This window comes from Phaethon lepturus, unplaced genomic scaffold (genome assembly GCF_000687285.1).
Source record: "Phaethon lepturus isolate BGI_N335 unplaced genomic scaffold, ASM68728v1 scaffold6009, whole genome shotgun sequence".
NCBI classification, from domain to species: Eukaryota; Metazoa; Chordata; class Aves; order Phaethontiformes; family Phaethontidae; genus Phaethon; species Phaethon lepturus.
The window spans coordinates 17780-36715 of NW_010564068.1; the positions used below are offsets into that span (position 1 = coordinate 17780).

Consider the following 18936-nt stretch of genomic DNA (forward strand, 5'->3'; position numbering starts at 1 on the left):
AAGTAATTCATAGCTTGATATATCTTTAGAAATAGGATTATCATTTCATAGCATTCAAAATAGCTAAAAACTAAACAGAATGTTTGCAAATTACAAAAATATTATTAAAATTTTTATTAGTTTAGATATTTTAGGATGGCAGTAATTAAAAGAACCTGTTGACTTACTAAGTTTTTAATCTTCCAGTGCCATTTGTGTTCAATAAATGAGAAGAAGTTGCCTCCTCCTCACTCCAGTTTAAGGTCTTTTTTGTTTATCCAGCTAGCAATTTAAGTCCTTGTGTGTATGTTCTTGCACACGTTTTTCTTTTCTAGAATGCTGGGGTTTTTGCAGAAGTCTTTCCAAATCATAAAGTTTAACTTAGCAATGTCATTTACTGCATACAGTTTTCCTAAGCTGTCTTCCCTGTATTCTCAAAGGTGTGAGTGTTCTGTGTGGCCCACATGGTTATATATTTGCCCTGCACAGCAGCAATACACAATTTAGTGGGCACTGGAAAAGCTTAGAGATATGGAAGTTCAAAGATAGAACAGTAAGCTGTACACCATCTTTTGATGAAGTGAATAGGAGAACAGTGGTGATTTCACGGACTCGCCAGTGCCTACAGTATAAGCTTTGCAGATGGATTCTAATTCCAGTTTCTGGAAGTTGAATTCAAATTTCTTTGAATCGGAACATCCTCATGTCTTTTTGTATGTTTTAAGAGCATGAGTACTGCCCTGAGACCTTTGTCTCATCTTCCAAATTAGAGATAATGGCACTTCCCAAGCTTGTGTATATCCTGTGCATGGGAGGACTTTATATGTGTTTTAGATGGATGCATTTCAGGACTGTAAGAGATAACTGTTTGGTTTTTTGTTTTTTGTTTTTTTTTTTAAGTGTCAAATGTGGTTTTTTTGTCAAAAGTAAAATGTAAACGTACAAGCAATAAACTACTGTAGAACCTAGATCTTTTCTCTTTCAGTGACTTGTTGAAAGGAATTCTGTGGTTATATTGAAGCAAGGTTGGACTTCTTTCCTAATTGGATTCAGTAAGACTTTATTGTTTTTATTTACGAACTACTGTTTTTAGCAGTGTCCTTCCAAGCTTATTGCTACGTGGAAAAAAAAAACACCAGCTTTTTCAAAATACAACAAATATTTCTTCTTGGACAGCATATCTCAGTAGCTCCTTGAAACTTGGCAATTGGGTTTTCTTCAAATCCTATAGATAAAATGGCTCTAAATTAAATTCTTTTGGAGTTGGCCCTAATAGCATGGAGCAGATTTTGGTATTTTAGTAAAGATTCAGTCTTAAGCTAGATAAGCTTTTGCTTAGACTGTTTATTAAAAAAAGTCTGACAATCCACTGTTGGGGGGTTTTTGGTTTTTATGTGTGGAGGAGGAAATGTTGCATGTGATGAGAGGAGGATAAATCTAAAGGTTAAGACTATTCTGTGACCATGATGTAAAAGGGGGTAGTAATACCCATGGTATATTTTTAATAAAATGTCTCGTTGTTGGTTTTAATGTTGGGAAACATTTTGTGGAAAATCTGAATGATGAGGTTTGGCTGCAAAGGACTATGAGCAGACTGACTAGCGACGTTGTAGAGCAGTGCTCTCAACCACATAGCCAGCCAGCACTCCTGCTTTGGCTTGTGCTGCCCAGGCACAGGAAATGATGCTGTTGCGATACACTAAGTCATCTTTTCCTGAATTGTAATAAAGATTGATGATACGAAGACTACCATTTCTAGATTTTTTTTTTTTTTTTGCTTTAACTTTCAGAGGGGGTGTGTGAGAGGGGTGTTCAGAAAGATATTTATGCCTTACAATTCTAGTTCTGTTTAAACTTCTGTAAGCTGTGCCATAGACATTAGTGAAAGGGGGCTTTGGCCTCAATTCCACTGGGAATTGGCTCACCTGAGAAAGACAAACAAGACTTGGCTTGCTGTCAGTATTCTTCTGTTTGATTCCTTGTTGACCATTTCAAAATACTTGGTTTGAGCCCTTTTGTTTTATTTGGCTTCATCTGCTCCCCTTCAGCCAATTCCCCTGATTCATTAAATAGATCTTGGCACTGATCCTTGGTCACAACTGAGGAATGTGCAATGCAAATTCAGGAAGAGGAACAAAGGTGTCATAAAGATTACTGTGCATTGCCTTTGTCCTGCTAGATATCAAACTAGTCCCCTGGCATAATAAGAGAGCCTGTAGCCCATTCTAACTTCAGTGGTTACCAGTCAGGTACAACATGGTTTTTACGACTGTTATGTTTCATAAGTTGTGATAGTTGTAATAATAATTTTTATTCCAGTTACAGAGAAGAGCTGTGCATGTAAAGGCTCTTGTCTTCAGCAATACTCCTTTTGTCCCTGTGATGGTGGATGGAGCATGTGATCTTTAAGAAAATCTTGTGCTATCACTGTACTGTAGGTTAGAGAAAAATTGAGTTACCATGTCCAGTAGACTAAAATAAAATGTGTGTGTATATACACCTGTACTTCTCTCCTTACTCTAACTGATTAAGTATTTCAGTGAATTCATCATTTAAAGGATGGTTGCAGACATACAAAAGAAAAGAAATAGCAAAAAAGTACTCAGAGCCCAATCTTCCTTAGCAGCCTGAAACCGATGGAACTAAAGGGACTTGAGAAGAAAATGTGGTCTTAAGCACGTCTTTTCCTCCTCAAAAATACTCTACCGTTTAGGAACTCACTGTATATTTTATGCAACTCACTAGATTTACTGCAGTTACTGAGATATTGATACTAATGCTGTTTCTTCTAATCTTTGCAATAGTGTCATATTTCCTGTTGTCACTAAAGGTGCCAACTGGGACTGTTTTATTCAGGTGACTTCAGCACTTAAGAGCTACTGATTTTTGGAAAACCTGGGCAGTTATTTTGATACCTAGTAAGAACTGATGTCTCTCGAAAAATGTTTCCCATGGAACCAAATTTAATACTAAATTACAGGATTTTATCTCAGAACCCCTATACTTCTGCTGTAAATCCATTAATTTCACTGGGTTTATTCCATTGTACATTGTCAGTTTAAGAGTATATTTGGCCATGATGTGAATGCAAAGCTGACTTGACCTTTGGGCTTACTGCTTGTTCCATGTGTACTTAGCCGTGCTGAGAGTGCTTTCTCATCTGCTTTCCTCTGATTGTCTCTTAGAGGACAAAAAGTACTGAAAGTAATTTTTGCTAGATATGTAGCAGAAATAAGATCACAAATGTCCCCCAATCAAAAACTAGGGGATTGCTCAAATGTAGATAATTGTTCAACTTTGGTCTGAGGAAAATTAGTATCAGATACAGAAGTAAAAGATATTAGAGGGGTGAACAAATCCCTATGAGTAACTAAGACTTGCAGCTCAAAGCCTAAGTTAATACCTGGAAAGTAGGCTGTTGAAATGTGACAGAAAAACAGTGCTTTAAATATGTCTTTTAAGTACTTAATGCACAACATTCATGTTTAAATGTAGAGGGTTAATAGCTTAAAACATGAGTTTAACTTCACAGTCTTGTTGGTAAGTACAATTTAATGGGATGCTAGTAGGTGGATACAGCAAAGTAGCATGAAGGATATGAAGAGAAGACTCCAGGAGGAGGGCTGTGTTGTATAAATACTAAGCTTACTGTCGAGGAGTAACAAAAAGCTGAATTTTACTTTTTTTTCAGCTTCAGGATTTATTATAAGACTATGAATATTTACAAATTCTATTCATTATTTCTAAATTCTAAAATTCTGGAATCATGTATATTCAACTGGAGATGGGCCTTATAAGTCACCTAGTCCATCATAGGATCACTGGCTAATTCAGGTTGGAAGGACCTCAGGAGGTCTCTCCTCCACCACCTGCTCAAAGCCTGCCCCAGGCCATGTTGCAGAGGGCTTTATCCAGTCTAGTCGTGGAAAAACGCTAAGGATTGGAATTGCACAGTCTTTCTGAGCAACCTGTTTCACTCTTTGATTTCTCTTTGTGAAAAAACTGCTTTACATCCAGGCTGAACCTCACTTCTTTCCATCTGTGCTGGTTCTTTCTTGTCCTCCCACCATGGACCACCATGAAGAGCTTGGCTTTGTCTTCTCAATAATCTCATCACAGATGAAAAGGTTATTGGGTCCCCTGAAGCCAGGCTAACGTTGCTCTATGGAGTGTATTTTTCTAGCGCATAGCCTGACTTGGCTTTACACATAGCAAGAGCTTTATCTTTCACTGCCTCCCAACAGAACGTAACGTATCCCTGTCAGGAAGTTATGAGCAGTACTCCTCTCATACGTTCCTTTCTTGATTTCATCTTCCTACTTTATTTAAAATGAACACAAAAGCTATCATCATATTGTTAAACAGGTTCTTAATGGAATGGATAAGTGATCTTGGCCAGTAGTTAACAGAACTGTGTCTAAGCAGACTTAACTATGGTCAGAATCAGAGTTGCCAAATCAAGGAAACTGAATGAAAGGCTGAAATCCTGTGTCTCATTCTGATCATCTCGCAGTTTTACACTGGTGAATCCCTATTGACTTCCTCTTCATTCCTGTTTCTAGTTTGAGAACTGAAGAAGGTCTGTTGTATACAACTCCCAGTGTTGGGTAGTCCATGTGGAATAGAGAGATATGAATGTTCCCCTGCATAATTGTATTGATGCATCTTGGATTATATTAATTTTTAATTTAATGCAAAATTTTGTGAATATCTTTTGTAGATGCATTTTAGCTAAGTATTTTTAGGTAGGTATTAGGAAAAGAATTAGTGTTTAAAAAACGGGAGGAAAAAAGCTCAACATACTTGTAGAGTTTGGTAGATTATATAGATAGATGATAAAACTAGCTTGAACATTTCTAATAGTGGTAAATGATGCCTTGATGTCTGTTCTTTTGACTGTGCTTTTACACTACCTTTGATAATATGCTAGACCTGCTTTTTAAGCAACGAGCTGTGGCCTTGATACGTCTGTGGTTGTGTTACATTCAGAGCAGACCTTTGTATTAATTGATAGCACAGGGCAAATTCTTTTGTGTGCAATTTTTTTCCTTACAGGAAGAGTTTAAAAAACAAAACTTCTTGTAAAAATTCCACTCTATACCAAAGAATTTTCCAGGTGCTTATCATCGAAGGGCGAGACTCGAAGAACCTTAGAAGGTTATGAACCCCTGCGGAAATGGTAACAGTGTACAAAGGACTCAATACTTGCATATCCTGTTTTATGTAGTCTTAGGAGAAACTATGTTGTATAGTATTTAAAGCTAAGGAAAATTACATTCTTAACATCTACTAAAAATAGCCACTTGGATATTTTTTAATGATTGCTTCATAGACTGGATATAGGAACGTGGCTGAGCATATCAAACAGCAGCCTCTGATAATGTTAATTAATGAAATCTTGGAGTGGTTTGAAATTGGATGTACCAAAGGCATGTGTACTCTAGTGAGCAGCTGTCTCTGGTGGTGAACTAATCTGATGAGGGGAAAAATTGTGTTAGAGAGAATCTTTACAATCCAAAATCAAAATCTTTCGCCAGCATCAAGAGAGCTTTATTGTAACCCAATATTTTGTACTACAGAGGAACGACATTTAAAATTTTTGAATAGCAAGCCTTTAAACAGCTGAGAAGGAAGTGGAAAAGAAAAAGATGTGAAATGGAAGATTGGAAACAGCAGAGAAAATTATTTAAAGCACTTTGACATCCATGAAAGATTATAAAGACATCCTGAATGTACAATGGGGGGTTTGCAAAAGGTGCTGGAAGGAACTTCCGCCAGACTTCCCTTTAATGCCTCTGCAGAATAACAATGAAGTAATTCTTTACAGAATGTCTCTTTCCTGAGTTCTTCAGCTGGCTCAGCCAAAGGTTTTAGGAACAGATTGGTTCCCGTGAGCAGAAATGCCAAATATATCTCTGTTTGCATATAGTATGTTGAATGGGGGACAAAAGGCTTTGGACTGCCTTGTGCATACCGGCTGCTGTGGACAGTGGTCAGTGTTTCAGTCCTGTGTTCCTTGTTACCAGGACAAGAAAAAATGTGCATCTGTATTGTTTAATTACCCATAACCACTGTGAGTTGCCTTTCGTCCTTTAAAAACTAGAAATTGTTCATAAAGCAAAATAATTTGAAAAAGTGTATATACTGTATAAATACAGTCCTTGAGTAATGTGATAGTTTTCACCTGCAGTGGAGTAGACTTTGCTTTGTTCGTTGCTGCTAGTTTACTTTGCTTGGTGTCCTGGTTAAAGAAGATGTCATGAGGTAGTTTAGGACAGTGAAACAAATCCTTTTCTGCAGCATGCTTACCAGTCACTTAACCCGATTGTAAATGGCTCATCTGTAAAATAGCATGACACCTCCCCTGCTTTCACAAAACATTTTGAAAGCACAGTGTAATTTTAAGGAATTTATTAATTGTGTCCCAATAGATGTGCCCTTCTCATTTTCTGTGACATAGATCTTAATTTTGTCGGCACTTTCATCTCTTTCAAACACTTTGAAAGCTCTCAAACCTTCACTTTCTCTTGGCTCACCTTACACATTAATTGAATACATTGAAATTTGTTGAGGAGAGTGATTCAAAATATGCTTTTGCATTCTACCTAAGCACTTTGAGTTATGGACGTTCTGTGCACAATGTACTTACTCCCTGTATATATATTTAATTCCATTCCACTATACTACTATGTTGCCAATCTCATGTTTCCCATTTCTTTAGAAAAGAAAAACAGTACTGGGTAGTGATACGGAGCGCTCTCACATACTGTTTTGTATCACTGTTTCTCACTGTGACTATCGTTTGGATAGAAACTCAGCCTACTGCAAATAGGTGTAAATCCATTGGCTTCAGTGAGGCTGGCCCTTTTTTACACCAGCTGAAAACCTGTTCTACTCTATCCACAGTATTGTTCCTTGCATTTCTATAAGTACAAGAAGGTGCAGTATCAGGCTGCAAGCTTAAAAAAAAACATCTTGAAGAACCTGGGAACTGTGAATTGTGTGCTCGGATCCCGTAGGTTATGAGATGAGGTTTAATCTAAGCCTAAGAACAGAATCTTAGATATTCTGTTGTCCTTAGAGAAGCACAGATGTTCACTGATAGACAACCAGTGTGAGATGCTGCAGACACCGTGTGCCTCTGGATTAAAAATATTTATAATGGCAGGTGGAACAAGCGTAAAAATCGTTGTGCTAGTCGCTATGGTAGTACTAACTTGTATTGCCAGACCATTCAAAAATTGAGATCTGAGCTCTGATCACAGAAAGTGATCAGATGCTGAATTGCAGTGCAGTCTGCAGACCCAGGAGCAGAATTTTGCCTTTAAGCCCTGAAAAAACTAGCTAGATGAATAGTCTTCCAATATGGTTTATTCTGTAATTGCATAGTGATGATATATAAAATAATACTGAAAAATTCATTTATTTAAAATATTTTTTATCAGAATAGTGTGAAAGCATCATTGGGTGCATCGTGTACTTCAGAGAATTTGTGGTGTTCTCATAGACGTATAATGCTTTCCATTTTCCTTAACCATTTTCTGGAAAATAATTTGTGTCTGTGCACTTGTAGCTTAGGGAGCAAGGCTAGCATATACATACCTCTTCTGGGAGGATGGCTCAAATGCCTGCCCTGTGTTCTCTAAGAATCCCTGTACTCATTCTGCACTTGTTCTGCCAGAAAGGCTGCTGCTTCATTTCTTCTGTGCAGCAAGTTTAAAACCTCATCATATTTATGGTCCTCATTTGTCATCATTTATCCCAAGCTAGCCTCCTGTTAGTGACTTCACTGCTTCTGCCAGCTCCTTGGATGGACATGGCTTAAGTGGGTGTGACCAAATGAAAAGTGTAGCTAAATTGGGTGATTCAGAGCAGGGTGAGATAATGTGGCAACTGGCACTATTTTAAGCATTCTGTTTTGTTCATCTGACTCTGAATGTATCAGGCACTGAAGAAAATATAATGGTGATTGTGGTCCAGTTTCTCTCATATGTACTCAGGTTGTAAATCAGAAGATCTGCATTATGGAGCTCTGAAATAAAGAAACACGGGCAAACTTACAACTCGGAACTTACCTCTTCTTAAATGTATCTGAATGAAAAAAACAAAGCTTGTCTCAGAACGGACAGAAAGGAAGGAGTATGGTTAAATACGGTGTCCTTCGTGTGTTTCTGCTATGCCTTCTTACTATGCTTCTGCTTTCTCTACCCCTAGCTTTCTTTGGAAAGTACCTTAATGAATACAATGGCTCCTATGTGCCTCCTGGTTGGAAAGAATGGGTTGGATTACTTAAAAACTCTCGATTTTACAACTACACGCTCTGTAGAAATGGAGTGAAGGAGAAGCATGGATATGACTACTCCAGGGTAGGTCCTATTGATTTATTTCATTTTTTTTAACGTTTGGATGTGACTGCAAGACAGCTGTACTTTATGGTTTCAGTTGAACTAAAGAGTTCTTTTTGTACTTGAAAGCTGCTACGTGTAACTTTAGCTACAAGCCAATAGGCGTTGTGTTTGGACTTTTTGTTGTCTTCCATTTAGAGAGGGTCACGTTACTTAAAACATTATTAGCAGCAATGGAAACGAACAAAACATCCTGAGACTGTATTATGAGCTGAAGATGTGAAAATGGATTTAAATGCTGCGTGATAACTATTTCTGTGCTTTGTACTTTTTGTTCGCTGAATCTGGTTATCATCTATTCCCTTGGTATAGAACTGCGGAGTTATACAAGCATAAATGAGATAAGCATCCAGTTCCCTTCAGCTAGACCCATCTTTTTATGTTAAAGGAACTTGTTTCTCAGCCATAATATGATGGAGAATTCGTAATATCTTGATACATCTTATGATAATTCTGAATGAGTGGAGAATTTAACTTAAATTTGTATCTCTGTGCATTGTTACAGGTACATATGTTTCCTAATATCCTTGCAAGGATGCTACACCCTGGCCAAACTTACTAAAATGCTTGATGGTCATTGTCTAATGCAGTGTCCTTTTTTTCCCTCATTTAGCACGTTACAGCTCAAACAGTTACCTGTTTGCAATCAGCAGTATGTTTATTTCAGCCAAAAGTGTTAACTTTCCAAAGGATACAGCTTTTGTTATTCCTAAAATGGCCTGAATTGTCTCTGAAGTATGATGATAAATAAATTTCTCCGTTAACTGCTGTAGGTTTTAAGTAGAGTATAACTTAGAAAGTCTGGAGTGCTTTATGGCATGTATTTGTTTAACAGAGATTCGATTCACTTTCTCTTATTGAGCACAAATCCTGTCTCCATATTTGTTTCACTAGCAATGTGTTCACAGTTAATTTTTCCTTTAAAAGGTTGTTGTCTGTGTGATTTCCCTCCTTCCCTCCCCTATTTGCCATTTTTAATTGAACGTATTTTGTGCGAAAGATAAAAACAGGCTTCTAGGGTTTCCTTTCATATCAACAGCTGCTAAGAGGAAGGGGCAACTGATGTACAGAATTATTTGTCTTTTATTTCCCTTCTGATCTATGAAGAATGAGAGCTAACCTTTACAGCTACGTACCAAAAATGTTATGGTGGAAATACATCGTACGCGGAACATTGTCAGGCAAGTTGATTTCACAGGGCACTGTTCCCCATTGTACCAATGAGCCAACAGTGAACTTCATGTTCCAGTATCCTCGGCTCTGTTTTGTCTATGCGATAATTGGAAAATAGGTTTTCATTTGGTCTAGTTTTTCTTGCCGAGTTTGGTGATAAATAAAAAAAAAAGTCTGATGAAAATATAAATGTTTTGATAATCTTCATATTCTTGCATAATACACAGCTATGGTAATAAACAGATGATGGTGTGCAGAGCAATGGAACTGTTGATGTTAACACCAGAGTTCAAATGAGCAAACAGAAGCTGAAATACAAGACTGCTGCTCTTTCTTTCCTGCCATTTTTGTTGCTGGAAATATAAATTTCTGCCAATGAACAATATAATCAGATTATTTTTAAGCCCTATTTACGTGACATAGTTAATGTTAATTATGTGCCAGTGGAAAATTAGAAAAAGACTTTACTGATTCTGTCCTCCAAAGCAACTGCTAAGCACCAGGTGAAAACCTTCATCTTCAAAATGGAGTTTGAAAACTATTCTCTTGTAATGGCTAAATCCAAGACAGGTTACATGCTTAAGAAAGTGACCAACCAGCTTGAAGAACAGGCACATTTTAGATAAATGTTAGTGCATTTTTGAGAGCACTCCAGTGCTGAATACTCCACTGAGTATTCTCAGCTATGAGTATGGTCTCGGGTATTGGAAGTATGTTCTGAAGTCAGTTTTGCTTTGGTCTGGCTTATTGTATATTCTCCTTCCCCTGCATACGCTTATGAATGGAGGTCCTTCAGTTAACTTTGATGGAATTATGCCTATTTACACCTGTTTTCATGAGTGAAAATACCGTATCAATAACAGCCATAATCATGGCAGTTTCATAACAGATATGCCTCATGTTGGGACCAATGTGTAAAATTGTAAATGGAGACTTTGCCAGCCTTATTCTGGGATACACAGGGAATAACTTGGGGAAGGCAACTACAGTTGATGAAAAAGGCTTCCTTTTCATGAATGGTAAGCTGACTTCTCAGATCAAGGACATTGGCAGTGGTAAAAGAGGAGCAAATGTCTGAACTGCAGGCAGAAAGCTGTACTTAAAAGGAGATTCAATCCAATATGAACCACACCTTGTACTCGTTCACTTGCCCAAAGGCAGATGTTATGTCTGATTTTACATTCAGCTGTGATATAGAATTATAGAATAGTTTGGGATGACAGTTATTATTTTGTTTTTTAAAGACGCAGTTTCATATCCTACTCATGTCTAAGGGGTATTTGCAGCATTTGCTGTGATGCAGCCTAAGAGAGAGCATGGCTTGTCATTAAAAATACTGTCTTCAATTCATATAGCTCCAGCAGGTATCAGAAGAATGATAATGATACTTCTTAGAAAATAGAAAGATAGTCCATATCTTCCAAAGAATTTTTTCTAAATTCTCAGCAATTTATTGGATAGAGCTATATCTCTGTCAGATTATCACTGTGTCTGTAACATTGAATGAAATTTTTGGTCCAGTTAGGCCAGCATCTTCTAGCTTTAGTGACTTCTGGTTCTAGCCATTTGGATTTTCAAAGCACTTTTATGATGTAAAGTTGGACTATACGCCTTGAAGATATCAACACCAGAGAACAAAGAAATTGTCCTGTAATTTTCTATTTTTTTTTTATTAATACCTGGTCGTTGTATTTAGTACTGTGATCTTCAGAATGTAATTACACACTCCGGGAAGAAAGAGTCCTAATTGATCTTCTTTAATGTAATTCCTGAGAGGAAGCTGTTGCTTTTCATATTCTTCACTGGGCAGTGAAGAAAAAATTATTTGGTTTTAGTTTTTGAAGTCTTAACATCTGTAATTTACTCCCACCTCCTCCCATTCTCAGTGAAGTACCTTCTTTTCTCCTCTTTCTTATGATACCTCAGACCTTCCCTTCCTATCTCACCCCCCAACTTGAAATTATTTTTCAAGTATCTCATTATACTTTTACTTCTACTTGCAGGATTATCTAACTGATCTGATAACCAATGACAGTATTACCTTCTTCAGGATCTCAAAGAAGATGTATCCTCACAGGCCTGTACTGATGGTTATAAGCCACGCTGCTCCTCATGGCCCTGAAGATTCAGCCCCTCAGTACTCACATCTCTTTCCCAATGCCTCACAACACATGTAAGGAAAAATAAAACCCTTTCATTTACAGGTTCAGGAGTATAGAAGTCCTGGGTACCCCTGGGAAAACAATGTTTGCTTTATAATACTCCTGGCAAAAGTTTGTCACAAATATATAAGAAGAGTTTTGAGATTGATTTTTTTTTTTTTTTTAACCTTTTCAAACTAGTACAAGTATCTTGAGAACAGCTACTGCATCTAGAACTCAGAATTGTAGTTCACTGAGATAAATGGAAAGATTCATATTGAATGAATATGAATATGAACAGGCCTGCAGCACCAAATTAGACAAGCTATTTCTGAATGAGCTGCTATGTCTGTACATGACCCAGTACAATGTCTGAATGGGTCCCAAAAGCAGTATCACCCAGTTACTGACTTAACATGTTCATAAGCTCCAGTGAAACACCATGATGAGATGGTTCTTGTTTATAGCACAGACACATTTTACAGGTACAGCTCTGTAATGCTTCATTACAGACATCTCCTCGCATGCTGCTAAAAATGAATGATTCTCCAAAATAACCTTTTGGCATAACTGAAAACATTTTGATATTTTTTTCCTAATTACTGGCTTCATTGATGTTCAACATTTGTAGCTTTCTTCCTTCGTGCTTTTTTTTTAACGGGAATTCTGTTTTATTTTGGATTTGTGAAGGAACTGGGAACAGATGGAAATAATCAATTGGTAGCTGAAGCTGCTCAGGAATAGTCCAAAGTCCAGTGAAATTCATTTGAGCTTTTTCACTTCATTTAGAATGGAGTCTGAGAGAAAAAGCTTCCTTTTTCTATTGTCTAGGTATTGCATAATTTAGAATTATGTATTTCATTAGTTTGTGCTGTGCTACCAAAGAGAATCTGTGTCCTAGATCTACAGCAATGCAGTATTTTTTGTGTGTTTGCCATCTTATGCTCATGTATTTTCTTTGAAAGGAAAATTATAGAAAAGCCAAATGAGCAACTTCTGCTATAGCTTATACCAGTATTGACCTCAGTCTTATTTAGAAATTCTTCTGGAAGGCATTCATACCTCAGAGATGACAGTAATTTATCAAGCAGCATTCTGTAGCAGTTTAATTATGCTGATCAAATGAAAAAGAGTAGAAGGATTTGAGGAAGGCCAGCAATGAAAAATATAAACTACATCTATTTTTCTTCTGCTCATAGTTTAACTTTTATTTTTCACACAAACTAGGTTTATCTTCCTGATTACAAAGTAGTTACACAAAACTATTTTTAATTGCTGGTGACTTTTCTTACAATGCTAACAATTATACAGGAAGTGTCACTTCGGAAGAAAGTTTTGTTTGTAAAGAAACTAATTGTCTTAGTAGAATAAAGAACTGTGTTTTTCTTCTACATGTGAACACAAACCCAGGATTTTATGTACGTCTTGTGCAAAGAAACTGCCAATCTTATTCTAAACAATTTTCACAGCGCTATAGAATAATAATCTGTAAAGATTTTCGTTGGTCTGGGTTTAAAATTAAATGTAAAAATGCAGAATGTGCATCATTCCATCACTGTATGTACAAATTAGTTCTCTGCTTTCCATTTTTACCCTTGTTCCCACATTCCAAGGAATCATTCAGTGACAGATGAATCTGTCAATGATAATGAGGTGTAGGTAGTTCTCACTGCCTCGTTTCTGTGTGGATATGGTAGGGAAGGATCAGAGCACAGGTCGAACACTTCTTATGAGTTGTCCGAAAGCAGTAAGCAATACTCTGAATTAAGTCTTTGCCTAGTCCCAGAATCAGAAGGCAATACACCAGGTAGCATGTCTCTGCACCTCTTCTTGCAGCACCGCTGACCAAGTCTGGAAGCGGATTCTTGAGCTACATCCACAAAGCAAAGCAAAGGTGTGACCGTAATGCTTGCGCTGCTTGACAGACATGTTGCATTGTGTAGCATTGTTAAGAATAGCTAAACAATAGTGGTATGGATTTTAGCATAAACTGACAATCAGAGTACATCTCTGCTTGGGGTCCCTGGTATGTACTTCTACTCCTAATTTATGTTGTTGTTCTCTTGCTTCTATTATTAGATTTACTAGCAGGTAGAACTGTTCCACCCTATGCTGCAGTCTCTCTCCATCTCTTTCTGTAGAGCTTCTTTTTGTGTGCATCTGCAGTCTTTCGTGTTTGAAAATTATTCACATCAACAGCATTCGCATAGCAAATCCCTAGGCTGCATGGCTGGTTTTTCTTTGTTACTGCCTGTACTGATAGCTGCAGAGAATACAACAGCTGGGCAGTTTAACAGTGATCAGAAATGTTATTTCTGTAGAGGGTACATTTTACCACCCGTCTTTTCCAAGGTGAAATGCAGTCAGACTCGGACTTAGCTTCTGAGTACATTTGAAGAGGTTATCTTAACCAGCTTCTAGGAATGTTATATTTGTGTTTTTTTCCCCATAAGACAAGCAAATCTGTTAAGTGTAAGAGGGTTACGTTTGTAGTAATCAAAGAAAATCACGGACTTTGGTTGGATTAAACAGCAGGAGGTTTCAAATCAGCCAGGAAATCACAAAGTAAGCTGAAAAGGAGTTTGCCAAGCATTTTTTATTCATTCTGGGCATCACATAGCAACAGTTTCCATAACTGTCAGCATTTTCAAAGGAGCAATGTCATTATTTCAGCCACAATAACATTCTGAAATTCAAGAGGCTATTAACAATACAGAGAGAATAAACACCAGCCCTTTCCTCCCTATATGAAGAAGCCTCCATTTGCCACCTACGCACATTTTTCAGATAGCATCTAACAGAGGCTTTCGGCATAAAACATTTCACTGTCAGATTATTAATTTCGTATTTATATTAAAACTCTTAAGACTACCTGTGATATTCAAAGATACGTTAGATACACAGTATTTCGAGGAGAAGTTTCAACTTACGTTACTGTTGTTGATCGTAATAACTTACCCTGCTGCTCTGTTGCTTACACAAAACCAACAGTAGATATTTGCCAAATAGGAGCTGAATTTGAGAAAATTGTGTGTTGGGGAGAAGAAAATAACTGAATATCTGCTATTTTTTCCTGTGTTACTGTGTCACCTTCTTGGCTTGCATATTTGCATAGACCGAATTTGTTGCTTTGAGTGAAAAAAGGAAGCTTTGAGTGCAAAAAGGAAATCACTTAGGAAGAGTAATTTTAATATTTTAGACTCTGCAGGTGATGTGTTTGAGCCAGGATACAAAGGAATTGACAAAGGTGGTTCTCAATCTTAAGTAAAAAGAAACTTTTTAGAAATAGATATAATAGGTAAAAATAATATTTCTTGCAAATGTAAGCTATAATATAGCTTTCTAGTAAGTTGGTGATGCAGAGAGTCAGCATCATGGTAATGATATACCAAAATAAGTCTTTTGTTTAGATCCAGCTAACCTAGAGCTATATAATTATGCACAGAAAGCAATCTCTGGAATTACCAACAACATGAAATTATGGACAATCAGTGATATTTCTCATCACTTTAATGGTGTCATCGGATCATGAGAACTTGGAGGGGCTGTGAGATTCCAGGAGGACTTTAAATCCAGCTCTTAAGATTTTGCAGGGACTTTAATTATAGATTCTGATGATCACAAAGGAGTTGGTGACTAGAAAGTGCAAAATACAGTCCTGTTTCCCCTCACCCCTGCTTTTTTTGGCAGGTCTTTAAAATCCGGCTATGTATCCACTTCTGCTTGCCATGAGCTCACATGCAGTTTGATACCACCAGGTAGGGTGCCTGTGCTCCTCTGGGTACATGAGTGTGAAAGTATTCAAGTAGCCAGTCATGTGGAATAAAAAAAAATAACCTGTTAAAGAACACAGTAGAACCTTTTCAGCAAGTTCTGTAGTTGTTGTTAAACAGCTTGCACGAGCCGTGATATTTGGTGTTAATGTGGGCAGAGTAAAAGCAAAGCAATTACATGAGTAGGAACTCTATAGTACATGCTTTATCCAGATCATACCTGTGGAGTTAGACTTCTGAGGCTAGTCTCTTGGCCTTGAAATGTATCTATGTTAGTCTGAAGACACTGTAAAAACAGTGTGTATTTACTGTTTTAATAGATTTTATTCCCCACAGAGTTGTTTCCGTTCTCCCATCTTTCATATAGAACATAAAAGTATAAGGCTTTTCCAAAGTAAATCTAATATTTTCTAGTGCACTTCAGAGAATAAGTCCTATAGTGTTGATCAAATAGAAATTATTGGTATACATTACTGTGGCTTTTTTTTTTACACTGCTAAAACATTCTGGTTTTCTCGCTGTTCCTTAGCACTCCCAGTTATAACTACGCTCCAAACCCAGACAAGCACTGGATAATGAGGTATACAGGTCCCATGAAACCTATACACATGGAGTTCACTAACATGCTACAGAGAAAGCGCCTGCAAACACTCATGTCTGTGGACGACTCTATGGAGATGGTAAGGTTAATAGTCAGGTTTTTTTGGCTAAACAGGTGCTTGTTTCTTGAGTTAAGCTCCAAACTGTGCTGTATATGAAGATAAGGGGGAGGGAAGGAGGACTACGACTGTTTTTTAGTAGCGTGTAATCCTGTCACCTCTCAGGATTTTTGTCTCTCTATTCAATGTGTAAGGATGCTCATCTCCTAAAGACAGGTACCGTGAGTTGAGTGATGTGAGCGAGCTGGTTTGTTGCCGCAGAGCCACTACTGATTAAGGGGAAGAGGGAGGGAGCACCTGAAAAAAAATCATAAATTCTAATAAGGTATCATCTGATAGTGAAAAGTCATCCTACAACCTGTTGGAAATAACTACCTAACTGTGGGCCTATTTTGATCCTGTAACACTGAGTTTTTGAGAGAACAACAACAACAAGCGATGCTACAGGAGTCTTGACTAGAATAATCCCATGGTAAACCAGGCCCAGGTTGTTAAATGTTAGAAGTAAATAAATATATAGGTAGATTTTTATTCTTTTTTTAAGTAAGTCTGCATTATGTCATGAAATCTCTTAGCACAAGCTGGATGTCTTGAACAGAAACATCTGAATTAGCTAAAAACTACTCCGAAAAAGAATGGGTTTCCAGTTGTAAGAAAGCAGACTTATAGGTGTTGCAATTTACTGCTTATCTCTTGGCATTCTTATCCAAAGAAGGTAGAACATAAAATAAGAAGAGTCCTGTAAGGAAAGATGAGATTATCTGGATGGCATTGCATCAACTTGTTAGTAATGCCTTATAATTAACAATTCAGGCAAGTATGATCTCTACTTCATGTTAATGAACCTGTTTAGGTGGATCAGATACCAGTGTTAGGGGAGATGGGCTGTTTTACTACATTATTTTGATTTTCTGTTCAGTAAAATGGTTCTGCTTTGGGTGATTCACTGCAGGCAGAATCAGTTGGGTTGTTTTTTAGTTGTAATCGCCTAGTTAACCTGATCTTTTCTACTGAATTATATGCATCTAATAGTCTTTCAAAAAAAAAAAAAACCCCACAAAAACACCACCCCAAAAAGCCCAAACAAACAAAAAAAGGCATACCAAAAAAAATCCAAAGAATTTGTTTTCTGTGCAGATGTGTTCTGGATCTGTGTGAGGCACCACTTTGGCCACCGCCTTCATACCTTTCCAAGTGAAAATGTGACATAAAAATTGATATGGGGTGCTCAAGTTGGTACATTTCACATAAAGATTCTCATGTAAATCCATAGAAGCAACCATAAACAGACTTAAAGCTCCTCTTAATTCTCTGTGTTAGTTCTCCAGCTAGTGAGAGAGTATGACTGAGTTATATTTATCTGGAATAGATTTTGCAAATATTGTGCATAATGTGGACTCATTTGTCTGAAGGCAAGGTCGTTGAGTGTTGCTTAAATCAGTGTGAGATTCAATATGCTGTCATTTTATTAAAATTGTTTACCACAGGAAAAAGACAAAGGTGGACAGAAAATTTCAAAAATGCTTATTACCTTCAAACTTTTATCTCTGTTACTGTAGGTATTTAGCACTGTCTTGACAGCTCTCAGGCAAAATAGCGAACCCAAACACTTGTGAAAATATGGCATGCTAATGTGTTTACCTTAAAGCAGAAAACAGAAGTTTGCACATTTTCTTTTTTTCATTACAAGTATCCATAAGTTTCAGTTAGGAAAACTACTATGTGATTATGGATTATTCAGAGGAGTTCATTGTGCTAACTCCGTGGCATCCTGGACTGTTATTTATATGTATATTACACATAGGCAGAAAATTACATCCAATATTCTGCGTATAGTACCACTCAGTGGAATGAATTTCATATTTTGTTTTGCTTTTTTTCAGATTTACAATACATTGGTTGAAACAGGTGAACTGGACAATACGTATATAATATACACAGCAGACCATGGTTATCATATCGGGCAGTTTGGGCTGGTGAAAGGAAAGTCCATGCCGTATGAGTTTGATATCAGAGTTCCTTTCTATGTCCGAGGTCCAAATGTGGAGGCTGGATCCCTGTAAGTTCTTGGCTATTGTGTGTGTGTATGTGTATGTAGTGGCCAGAAAAATCTTTTATGTTCACATCTCTAGTCATATTGGCCCGGCATCCAAATGGAAGCACAAAGTTCTACCCATCTTGACTGACTTCCTGCTCATCTTTGTCAGAAAAATATGTCTACTCAGATAGCAGAGCTGATAGCATGTGCTAGTATAACATAGTCAGCATTACCTTTTTGCTTGCGTAGATGTGCAGCACAAGCCACTACACTTTCGTGGATGTAGTTGAAAAAGCCACTTTGAAATATGTCCAATCTAGGAAATGCTTATTTGCCTCCTTTTGAGGGGTGCAGATAATACACATAACGATGACATTTTCAAGGTAAAACATAAATTGCATAATGTTCGCTGCCATTATTATTGCTGAACATTAAAGTGAAGTCACTTGTTTCAGTTATGAAGAAGAATGTATGCAATAGTTCACATATTATCATCCACAAAAGATACGGGTTTTGGATTTTCGATTCATCCTTTGAGATAGCACGGTTAGGGCTGTTTGTCAGATGCATGCAAGCATGCAGAATATGACTGTTAATTAAAATGGTAGCTTTGATCAGCTAAGAAATTATGTAAATACACTTTCTAAGCAATTATTTCAATAGCAAATATTTGTACTTAAGTAATGATTTTGGACAGAGTGCCATAATTTGCTGCCTTTTATTTATACCGGTGTGCATGTTTTAGCATAATTAGCACACACAAAGTCT

The 18936-nt window shown here is 37.2% G+C and overlaps 1 protein-coding gene across 2 annotated transcripts in view; it reads left to right on the plus strand.

Annotated features, from left to right (window-relative positions):
* SULF2 (sulfatase 2) overlaps window positions 1–18936 on the plus strand; it is a 64724-nt gene that overhangs the window by 12156 nt on the left and 33632 nt on the right. For both annotated transcript variants that reach the window (XM_010294740.1, XM_010294741.1), the window contains exons 3-6: window positions 8194–8345; window positions 11561–11730; window positions 16001–16151; window positions 18014–18189. In XM_010294740.1, coding sequence (XP_010293042.1) covers window positions 8194–8345; window positions 11561–11730; window positions 16001–16151; window positions 18014–18189 — 649 coding nt within the window. The remainder of the gene's footprint in view (window positions 1–8193; window positions 8346–11560; window positions 11731–16000; window positions 16152–18013; window positions 18190–18936) is intronic.